The sequence below is a fragment of the Sinocyclocheilus anshuiensis genome, unplaced genomic scaffold, assembly GCF_001515605.1.
Source record: "Sinocyclocheilus anshuiensis isolate Anshui unplaced genomic scaffold, SAMN03320099.WGS_v1.1 scaffold891, whole genome shotgun sequence".
In the NCBI taxonomy this organism is placed as follows: domain Eukaryota; kingdom Metazoa; phylum Chordata; class Actinopteri; order Cypriniformes; family Cyprinidae; genus Sinocyclocheilus; species Sinocyclocheilus anshuiensis.
The window spans coordinates 171,614-183,725 of record NW_015546076.1 but is presented as its reverse complement, the minus strand read 5'-3'; the positions used below and the strand labels follow the sequence as shown (position 1 = coordinate 183,725).

General features: G+C 38.8%; 1 protein-coding gene and 1 pseudogene across 1 annotated transcript; one reads left to right on the top strand and one right to left on the bottom strand.

Moving 5' to 3' along the window:
• The first annotated feature begins 2,821 nt into the window (after window positions 1-2,821).
• On the top strand, window positions 2,822-6,030 carry LOC107699889 (lens fiber membrane intrinsic protein-like). The gene is made up of 6 exons (XM_016501313.1): window positions 2,822-2,859; window positions 3,938-4,045; window positions 4,761-4,956; window positions 5,049-5,198; window positions 5,332-5,466; window positions 5,848-6,030. Exons 3-6 carry the CDS (start codon window positions 4,782-4,784, stop codon window positions 5,904-5,906), a joined length of 519 nt encoding a protein of 172 aa, XP_016356799.1. The 5' UTR covers window positions 2,822-2,859; window positions 3,938-4,045; window positions 4,761-4,781; the 3' UTR covers window positions 5,907-6,030.
• Window positions 6,031-7,085: 1,055 nt separating this feature from the next.
• Window positions 7,086-11,712, bottom strand: LOC107699884 (heat shock cognate 71 kDa protein-like; annotated as a pseudogene).
• Between the last annotated feature and the right edge of the window lie 400 nt (window positions 11,713-12,112).

The following is a 12,112-nucleotide window of genomic DNA, read 5'->3' as shown; positions in this document are numbered from 1 at the left end:
CATCTGTTTCATTTCAAGCCAGATATAGTGCAGAAAAAAGGCCTTATATACCCAAAGTAATTTCCTCCTATTCATTTATTATAATTAGTATTAATTAATTATTATATTAATTAAACATTAATTGTATTAAAAGTGAATTATTTATTAATTAATTTGTTCAGATATTATAACCATGTCTTGTTGACATACAACGCATTGCATTTAAAAACACCAGATGCAGCACAGAAAAGGAAACGAATGCAATGTCTGCTTTCATGGGACAAAATTACATCATGGTAATTCTTCATGAAACAGCAGAATGCAGAAAAGCAACTGTGCGGCACTCATGCGCATGTTCTCATCTAGTGCATATTTTTATAGGAAAACAAAAAGTGGAACGGCAAAATAGGTTTTGTGCAAACGCCCTTCAAATAGAGGTCATTGCTGTTTCATGTTTCTGTGTGTTCTTTGGATGGAGGTCTATACTGGGATTTTAAATCTACCATAACAATTTTTTTTTAGCGTAATATGCAGTTGCTGTTTTTTTTTTGTATTTCCACACTCCAAGTTAGCATCACCTGCTTCCATCGACAAAACAACCCAACAGAAATTTTCCATTGGCTTTCAGATATTGCAGAAAATAAGCTCTGTGACTAAGATTATGATTCACACGTTTTGTTCATCATGTTTATAACCTTCAGAAATAAACACAACTTTTATGAATTTTGAAGCCTAAAACAATCACCAGAAGTAAAAATCTAAACCTAGGATATAAACAAACTCTAGTCACTTCACTACCATTAAGCTTTCGACAACTCTTTCAGTCTCTATTTAAAAACATTTTTCCTGAAAGTTTGAGTTAGAATCCCTGCAAACATGTCCTTGCCCATGCTGGCTTTTTGCGGGCACAGTGGGCTAGGGCCAGCCCACACCAAACCTAAACAGGCCCAGTGCGGGCTTGCCCAGGTGAGGCCCACAGCTTTGGGCTCACTCGTAGGCTCTCTGTGAGCAGGCCACACTAGCGGACTGCCCACATTAATCCCATGATGGCCCAGTGTGGGCCAGCCCGTTTGGGCCCAGAGCAACTTTTGTATCCTTTGGGCCCATGCAGGTTTTGTGTAGGCAGCCCTGTAATGCAACTAGGAGAATACAAACAACATTGACTGGCCATTCTTTAGCCACTCAATTGAAGTGGAATGGCACAAACCAAAAGAGACCTTTTCAGAATCTGTTGTTTCATATAGGCCAGGGATCCTCAAATCTGGCTCACGAGATCCACTTTCCTGCAGAGTTTAGTTCTAACCTTAATCAAACACACCTGAGCATGCTAATCAGTGTCTTCAGGATCATTAGAAAATCACAGTTGGGTGAGTTTGATCAAACTCTGCAGGAAAGTGGATCTCACGAGCCATATCTGAGGTGTAACAGACATGAGCCTATTAATAAGAATTTTGTGAGCAGTTTTCTTCCTTACCACTAGGGGTGCTAGAGTGTTTTAGGTTTCCTTAAGTAAAGCCATGTGGGTAGGGGGAGTTAGCAATGACAAGCAGCAGTAGCCAGCATGGCTCACCTGCTGAGCACATTGTGCTGTGTCCTGGTTGGGAAATGTGTCATTTCAAGCCCAGTCTAAAGTAAGACTTTAACTTTTGTTTTTTAAGTGTACATTGCTGATGTTTTTTGCAGAGCTGTTAAATGCATGTATGGCCTATGGTTGGATTGAAGCGAAGAGTTTAAGACCATGTATTTGTATGCATTTTAGAAGGACTCCACATCATGAGGTTACCACATCATGGTCTAGTTTGAATATGAATTTAAAGTTCTTTTCGACGTCGGACCATAGTCTGGACTATTTTTTGAATGTTCCTGGTTAGGAAGAGTCTGGTGTTTGAGAGCTGTGGCATGCCATTACAAGAGGTTTGATTATTCATTTGCTATCAGTCAACTTCAGCTATGGACAGTGTTTGGACATTGATGTACTACAGATAAAACATTGTTGTAGATTAATAGTGCGGGCCCTGTGTGGGCATAGTGAGGTCTTCCTGGGGGCTAAGTGAGGGCTGCCCGTGCAGGGCCAGAACTAAGGGGCCAACGTTTTACCAATGAGCAAATTCTCAGGGGCCCTGCGCTGGCAGCCCGCTGGGTGCCCTAAGGCTAGCCCTAAGTGGGCCCGTAAAGGGCCAGTGCAGGTTTGTTTGCAGGGATATGTTGCAAGGGCGTGATTCGAAACACAAAAAGGCTGTAAAAGCAGACTTTTAAGTTTACTTGTTCGGTGTGATGATGTTTAAAGGGGTCATATGATGCTGCTAAAAAGAACAGTTTTGCAACTTTACAGATCTTCTTTATGCACCAAGAGCTTGTAACACTCCAAAGAGAAAGGAAAAATTGAAATCGCATCATATGACCCCTTTAATGTCCCAGACATCTGTCCCACCGCCTTTTTCAAGACAAGTAAAGCTTTAAAAAAAAATGGTAGTACTGATGTATTTTATGTCGTAGAATACTTAGAAACTTAAAAATACTGAGCTTGTGTAGCCACAGACCTTATTGCATGCATTTAAACAAAAACCCCCCAAAAAAACATTGACTTTGGGACGGTGGAACCGGAAGTGCTAAAATGTTAACAAGTTGCCAGACTTTGACCTATGTAATCTCTGCTGCATCCTATAAATCTAAGTAGTGCTGTAGAACTATTAAGTATGTAAGCAGTATGCTGTATGAATACGGTGTGGGCAGCGGTGGAACTTGCGCCGTAACTTTTGCATACCTGACTGAGCCAAAACATGTTTGATATGTAAATATTACAGGACAGAATTGCTTGAAGACAGAAAACACAGAAGTATCCCTTACAGAGACACTATGAGGAGAATGTCGGTATGGTGGGTGAGTATTTAGAGAATTACAAGCACTACTATCACTTACCAGAGCAGACAGATGCTGTTGAAAAGAGAGGCGGGAAACCCTACATATCAACACAGATAGGATATCTACGGTGGCCTCTTATTTCCTCTGCCACTTGGCCATGGACATACATAGAAAGAGTTTAAAGTGCTGCGGTCTCCCTGTTTTATCTTATTTTTGGTAAAAAGTCACCCTCTGCTGGTTGTAAAATACACATCCAGTAGAAACGCTGCTTTTGGCTGTAATAGCACCACTTTATCATATGTCTCTCTAATCCTCTTACAAATACAAAGATAAACATAACTAACCCTTCACCTTCTCTCCTGGAAAATGTCTTAATCATTCGAGTGCAAATGGCACATTCACTAAGTTCCAGCTGCTATTATTGCAGAGGATTGATGTTTTATTAGTTCCTGTGGGCAGATGAGGTCTATTTTTATCTGTTCATTACTTTCTATTTTCAGTCTACTGAATTACTTTAATGTGAAGGCTCTAGGTGGCATCTAATGTCTAAGTGGACATGGAGCTTTCAGGGGAGACACGATGTTCACTTAATGGATTCTTAACCTTTTAGGAGACAGTTTAATACTCCACTAACAAGAAGCTCTTAAAATAAAGGCCCAGCAGTAGAAATGTAGTAGAGCGAAACGATAAATAATAACTGTGTAGTCCTTGGTGGGGGGGAAGTACATTTTTGAACATGTTTTATGTCATTTTGTATTTTTTTTAAATCATATATTTCATATATTCTTGCTGTAAAATAAATAAAAAACTATATAAATGATGGTAATATGTCCTTGAATTAACAGAAAGAAGAAAAAAAACAAATATTATAATGAAAAACAAGAATTAGAAATGTTTTTTACAATTTCCCGAATAAAATGCTTGTCATTTTGCTATGATGTTTCTATATTGTCAATTGAAAGTACTTTGTCATCAGTATTAGTGAAACTACTGCTAAATAGTTTTGTATTTTCAGCAGATTCTCTTGCACTCATGTGGCCTCTCTGATTGGCTGCTCGTCTGACAGCTCTTTTGTTCATCTCCGCTCTCCACCCAGCTCCTGTGCACCCACAAAAAATAACGGCCAATAGCTCATGGAAATCTGCCTGCCTTGGCATAATTGAGCTTCACACTATTCAGTCTGATACAATTTTGGGGGAAAAAAAGAAGTAGGTTATTTTTATTTTTTTTTCATATTGTATGTTGATTTCTTGTTGTGACTTGAGTTTTTAAATCCCTTCACACTCTACAAAAGATGATTTTAGGCCATCAATCACATTTATCTAGTCACAGCTGATGTGATGGGGTTTAAATGCTGTCCATTTGTGTGTAAATAGTGTTCACAAACACATTTATCTTTATTTATACAAGAAGAAAATAAGACATTTAAAATCCTTCATTAGAAATGATTTAGCTAAGACCAGACAAGAACCAAATGATTGTAACATAATGAATTTTGAATTTAGCTTGTTCATAATTTTTTTTAAAGATTTATTTTGAATTTAATTGTAATTTTACTTAATTTCAATTTAACTTAAGCTCTGCCTTTTTTGATGGTAAAACTGATAAGCACTGTTGTTGTTCGCTGAAACTAAAAGTTGTTTCCATTCATTAAAATAAAGATGAAATAAAATATAAATGTTAGATGAGAAATAAAAAAAAACCTTAATAAAAATTAGAAATGGACTGAAGCTGAAATAATGAAATAATAAAACGAATAAAAATGGCAAAAGCACCAAAAATAGCTATAACGGAAAATATAAAAATAAAAGATCAAAAATAAAAAAACTTTTAAATCTAAAATTAAAGTATGTTTAAAAACTGTTTAAATATGTTTGAAAAATACCTTGAATTAATTTTAGTATTGACTCATATTTTGTCAGTGTGTCTGTAGGTGCAAGATGTACAGCTTTATGGGAGGCGGATTGTTTTGTGCAGGAGTGGGAAATATACTCCTGGTGATCTCCACTGCCACCGATTACTGGATACAGTACCGCCAGTCCAGCAGTTACATGCATCAGGGCCTGTGGCGCTACTGTGTACCTGGAAAATGCATGACATATACAGACAGCATCGGTTAGACGTCACAGCACGGACACAAAATATATACATTAGAATATTGTACAAAGTTCAAAAATCACAACTAATCTCTGGTTCCATTTGAACAGCATATTGGGATGCCACCCGGGCCTTCATGATCCTGGCCGTCTTAGCTTGTTTCTTTGGCATCATCATCGGTGTCATGGCTTTCATCAATTACTCCTCCTTTAACGGTTTTGACAAAACCTTTGCTGCAGGAATTCTCTATTTCATTTCATGTAAGAATGTCTATACATCCAATACTAAAAATAAAATTACTAAGTTGAATTATTCCTATATATCTATACTGACTGTATGTGAAGTCATTGTTTTTTGCTAACCTGAGTTGGATTTTGTGGTTGTACCTTCCAGGCTTCTTTGTGCTGCTGGCTTTGGCTGTCTACACTGGGATGACAGTCAACTACTATGGAAAACGTTATGGGAACTGGCGGTTCTCGTGGTCGTACATAATGGGTTGGGTTTCTGTGGTGCTCACTTTCTTTTCAGGTACACTTTGTTAACATGAATTGAATATTCCGCAAGCGCAAAGTCAATGAAAGCACATGTAGTTGGTTACTACAGAAAAAAAATGTGTGGATAGAAGTGCATTTAAAACGGAAGTCTATGGGGCAAGTGTAGCCTATAACAGTTGCCCATAGACATTCATTGTAAGTGTTCGTTTTTACAAACTGAGGTAAGTGTCAACAATATTTTTGTGGTTCTCAGCAAAATCCACAGCATTTAACCTGGGATATTCTTTTAAAAACAAGCATTAAATCCAACAAAATGTAAATGTTAAATCATGTCAACATGGTCAGTGTCTTTCGGTAATGAATAAAGTTGTTGCTAATGTAGTAGTTGTTAACATTCCTTGCCTTTCTCTTGCAGGGATCTTCTATATGTGTGCTTACCGGATGTATGAACCAAGAGGCTCCATGTCACGCTGATGCTTCTCATCTTAGATCTGCAATTTGATCCATTCAGTCTGAATGTGAACCATCATGTCATCCCTGATCCCTTTATTTTTTACCTCACTTATCGTTAATTTTAAAATCACACAACACAAACTAATAAATGACTAAAACAACATTCTGAAAAACTTGCTTTTATGGTGCAATTTGGATAATTACATTTCTTGTGGAATTTCATCTGCATTTAAGAGGTTTCCAAAACTACCTCTCAAAAGTCTTGGGTCAGTGTGATTTTCTAAATGAAAATCTTATGTCTCTTATGTTTGCTAAGGCTGCATTTATCTGATTAAAAATACAATAAAACAGTAATATTGTTGAGTATTTTTATAATTTCAAACATTGGGTTTTTTATACATTGTAAATGTAATTTATTACGTCAAAGTTGAATTTTCAGCAGCCATTATCATATCTTCAGTGTCATGTGATCCTTAAGAAATTATTTTAATATGCAATAAACATTTCTTAGTATTTTCAATGTTACAATAATATATAAGGAACTCCCTTACCAAAAAGTAGTATACTTCAAGTTTATTTTATTAAGTATACTTCATGTAGGAAGTATACAAATATCAGTGTACTACTAGTATACTTGTAAGTGTACTTTTTTAATTCTGTACAGAAAATGTGTACTAGCGCCCCCTACCGTATAACAATGAAAACATGGATTCTAGGAACACAAGTATAGGTCAAACATGTTTACTTTTTCTAAGTAGGCTATAAGTCAAGTATACTTAAATGTAATTTTAAGTATATTTCTGAGAAGTGCATAAAGCCCATTTCTGAGAAGTAGACTAAAATTATACTTTCCTATTTTTTTTTTGTTTAAAAGAAGTATACTAATAGCACATTTGAATAAACTTCTTTTTCGTAAGGGCTGTGACACATTTTTTCAGGATTCTTTGATAAATAGGAAGTTGAATAGCAATTATTTGAAATAAATCCTTCGTAAATATATATTTTGTCTTTTCTGTCACTTTTGATCAATTTAATACATCTTGCTGAATAAAATTAATTTCTTTTAAATCAAAATCTTACTGACCCAAACTTTTGAACAGTAGAGAGTATTTAATCAGTTTACACTGCAACAACTGTACAAGGTCGACTTTATTTCAAACTTTATTTTAAGGAAGAACCAAGAACACACAGCATTCACTTTGTGAACAGCAAATATTTTATTGTCAATGTTCGAATGAACCAGAATGTGATGCATATGCAGCATTTTTAGCATAAGTTTAACACGAAAACAAAAACATGCTTCTCAAAACAAAGCTACAAAGCAAACTGGTAATAAATGCTCAAATGAGTTACATGTCAACTCACAACAGGTCTGAAATAAATCTTTGAGAAGCATGCAAATGAGAAAACATACTTATACGTATTAAAGTGCTCCAAAACAACAGTAAGGTGCTTCAAACAGCGAGAAACTTTATGAATGATTTAATCAACTTCTTCAATGGTTGGTCCAGAGGATCCACCTCCACCAGGGGCACCTCCAGCTCCTGGGAAGCCTCCAGGCATTCCTTCTGGCATCCCACCAGTGCTCTGGTACAGTTTGGTGATGATAGGGTTGCACACCTTCTCTAGTTCCTTCTGCTGATGCTCAAACTCGTCCTTCTCAGCTGTCTGGTACAGAAATGACAAGTGGAAGTGAGTACTACAGATGCATGAAGATCTCAGACAATCAACATCTCAGACAAAAAAAAGTTGAGAACCATACCTGGTTTTTGTCCAGCCAGCTTATCACCTCATTGCACTTGTCCGGATCTTCTGCTTGTCCTCATCACTAATCTTGCCCTTCAGTTTCTCATCTTCAACTGTGGACTTCATGTTGAAGGCATACGACTCAAGGCCGTTCTTGGCAGCAACCTTTTCTCTTTGGACATCATCCTCAGCCTTGTACTTCTCAGCTTCCTGGACCATGCGCTCAATGTCCTCCTTGCTTAGACGTCCTGGAAATGTTGGGACCATTGATTCGGATTTAGGTTTTAAATATTAAAAGACACTCAGGGGCTCAAGAGTTATGTTACCTTTGTCATTGGTGATGGTGATCTTGTTCTCCTTGCCGGTGCTCTTGTCTACAGCGGAGACATTCATGATGCCATTGGCATCAATGTCAAAGGTTACTTCAATCTGGGGGACGCCACGCAGAGCAGGAGGGATACCCGTCAGCTCGAACTTTCCCAGCAAGTTATTGTCCTTAGTCATGGCTCTTTCACCCTCATACACCTAGTAGAATGCAATAACCGTGAAACTTTGCCATGGACAAAGACAAAAAAAAAAGGGCACACAGATCATCTGTTCACCTGAATGAGGACACCAGGCTGGTTGTCGGAGTAGGTGGTGAAGGTCTGTGTTTGTTTGGTTGGGATGGTAGTGTTACGTTTGATCAGGATGGTCATAAAGCCACCAGCAGTCTCAATTCCCAAGGACAGAGGAGTAACATCCAGAAGCAACAGGTCTTGGACATTCTCAGACTTGTCTCCAGACAAAATGGCTGCCTGGACAGCTATATAAAGGAAATAGGTCTCTAATAGGACATTCAGGGAAGAATAGGACAATCAGAATGATGTCCATTTTGATTACCTGCTCCATATGCGACAGCCTCATCCGGATTGATGCTCTTGTTCAGTTCCTTCCCATTGAAGAAGTCCTGCAGTAGCTTTTGGATCTTTGGGATACGGGTGGATCCTCCAACAAGGACAATGTCATGAACCTGAGACTTGTCCAGTTTAGCATCACGAAGGGATTTCTCGACCGGATCCAACATGCCACGGAAGAGATCGGCATTGAGCTCTTCAAAATGAGCCCTTGTGATTGAAGTGTAGAAATCGATTCCCTCATAAAGAGAGTCGATTTCAATGCTGGCCTGAGTACTGGAGGACAAAGTGCGTTTCGCCCTCTCGCATGCTGTGTGCAGCCGACGGACGGCCCTCTTGTTGTCACTGATATCCTTTTTGTACTTGCGCTTGAACTCCAAGATGAAATGCTTGACCATGCGATTGTCAAAGTCTTCTCCACCAAGGTGAGTGTCTCCGGCTGTAGACTTGACCTCAAAGATGCCATCCTCAATGGTAAGGATGGACACATCAAAAGTGCCACCACCAAGATCGAAGATCAGGACATTTCTCTCAGAACCGACCTGGTACCAGACAAATAAATCAGTTGTGTTCAACAATTACTGCAACAATTACTTTTACTGCACAGACACTTTTCCCCACAAATGTTTAAGGGGGGGGGGGTCTAATTAGATTAGGTCTAATGGGTCTAATCATGAAGGGTGGAATTCCTTGAGTGGGCACTTCTCCCGGAAGAGTGCGCGCACACATCAATCAGAGCGAGAGCAAGAGCAGCCCATCACCGTGCTTCAATTGGGTTACGGAATTCGTCGGCAGCACTGCACAGGACTTGCTCGAGAAGAATTTTTTTGGAAAGAGTGTTTTTGGATGTGAGGGAAAGATAACCTTGTTCAGCTTCCCAAAGAACCCAGGGTTACGTGAACAGTGGATGCAGTTTATTTTTCCGGGGCAGCAACGAAGTTGCGCAGCTTCTGTCACGAAAACAAATTCCTCGTATGTGTAAACATACCTGGCAATAAAGCTCATTCTGATTCTGATTCTGATTCTGAGCTACACAAAATCGCGTTCAAAATCGGCAATGAAATGCCTGTGAATGGCTGTGTGTAGTAAATGCTGCTCCATTTGAAAGCACATGCTGGAGATTTACTACTAATCACCAGAAGCGGCTTTACTGACGAGATTCATACTGACGTCATTTCAGTGATGAATGTTTTATAAACAAGGCCATGTTCAACGCTGGATTTGCAGATCAGTTGATACTGAAAGATGGAGCGGTCCCAGCGATAAAAGATCCCAGTCATGAGTCGGAACCACAGGCGGTAAGTAAAACTGCATCAAGTTTCTGTGTTTTGTTGGCAATCAGTGTGTAAGTGCAAATAATGTAAACAACAAGAACGTGCTAGCGACTCTTTAGCTCCGCCCATGGCACGCCTCCGGAGAGAATCGTAAAGCTGTATCTTTCTTTTATTAATCTGATAAAACTAGTTTTCTGAGATATGAAGGATGCAATACTACTATATAGGTACTCAAAATTGACATGAGATAACTGAAACACGCAGAAACTGTGTGTGTTATGTCCCCCTTTAAGATGAGTTATTCAAACAGGCCTTTTTCATGCTCTTATCCGCCACTGTCAATGTTGACAGGTTGAATATGTCAACATCTTTAGACCTACAGCAACAATGGAGATGGTTTCTCAGCACCATTACAACAAATACAGGCATTGTATTAGACAGAAACCTACTTTTCCAAGGTATGCCTCAGCAATTTCCTTCATCTTTGTAAGCACCATGGAAGAAATCTCCTCTGGGTAAAAGGTCTTGGTCTCCCCTTTGTATTCTACTTGAACTTTGGGGCGTGAGCTGTCATTTATAACAGTGAACGGCCAATGCTTCATGTCTGACTGCACAACAGGGTCATCAAACCTCCGTCCAATGAGCCTTTTTGCATCTAGAGAAACAAATATGGCAACAAATTCAGAACACGTGCAACTTAAATTTAACAATATGTGTAAAAACAATAATGTTAGCACTGGGATGCAGATATTATAAATCTTGCTAATATCAATAATCTGATAGTTATTTTCCAATTAAGCTGATAAATATGTTTGTAAATGGCCCAAATTTATACCGTTTTATACATTTTTAACAATCTTGAAATTATATAATGCATAAAGCTGCTTACCAAAGACTGTATTGGTGGGGTTCATTGCTACTTGATTTTTAGCAGCATCTCCAATCAGCCTCTCTGTGTCTGTGAATGCTACATAACTTGGAGTGGTCCTGTTACCCTGGTCACTGGCAATGATTTCAACTTTGCCATGCTGAAAGACCCCCACGCAGGAGTAGGTGGTCCCCAGATCAATGCCAACTGCTGGTCCCTTTGACATGGTTTCTGCTGGCAGCAAACAGACATAATTTAATATGCTTATATGTAAGGGATATATGTTTGTTGTATATCCTATTCATAGCTCAATTCTTTGTTTACATTGTGCTCTGTTTACTCAAGCTTTTTTGGCACACTAGACATCAGATCCTGTGGCCAACATGGACCACAGAACGGATCAGCTGTCACTGTGTTCAAATATGCTACTTCAAACAGAGCTCAGGAAAGCACTTCACAACAGCTTCATCATTACTTCAGTTTCATTAGATGAAAATCTAATGAAACATTAAATGTTTATAAATCACACTTAAACCATGCTTAAAAAAAGTCATAATTTCCTCATGCAATTCCAAACCTATATGACTGATTTTCTTCTGTGGAAAACAAATATAAAAAGATGAACAGACTCAAACTGTCCGTTTCATTTCCTTTTGAGTAAAACCACATAATATTAATGTTGGGTGAATTATCCCTTTAAGATTACTGCCTCTGAGGGAAAGTTAAGGTTCAGTTTCCTATCGTTTGCTCCAAACTATTATGCAACATCTGTGATTTCCATAAGCATTCCTGAATTGGAAAAACTGGGAGTGTTTTATTCTGGAATCATCTGCTGCTAGAACATTCCATAAACCCTAATCAAACGCGCGCACAACACTCCGAGAACGTTCAAATGGGATGAATTATTAACGTTCTAGAACATTCCATATTATCGCTGGTTTAGAATGCAGCTCGAATGCGGGAAATATATTCAAATAATATTTAGCCAGAGCTATTAAAATATGACAATTTTGTTATTTACTCACTCCTGTTGGAAATGTTAGCGGAATGACAGCGTCATCTGCGGCATCTGATGACCCCTTTAAATACGGGACGATTCATAATGGAACGGTTGGAACCCTAGGCTTGACAAATGCGTTTACAACAATGCAACAATGTTATTGAACTTTAATACATAAAGTTTGCAAAAACGCACACAGTGAATGGCGACTGTTGAAAGCAAAAGCCGAATCGAGATGGTCCTCACAAACACAAGATCCAGGGGTCGAGGTTGGATCGGATCCAGATCCAACTCCTCCCACCTTCCATATCCCTAAACCTACCCGTATCCACCCCCTGATCCCTAAACCTACCCATCTCCACCCCTAAACCTACCATCTTCACCCCCTGGATGGATCTTGTGTACTGCAGTGAGGGGCTACGGCCGAATCCCGGACATTTTGT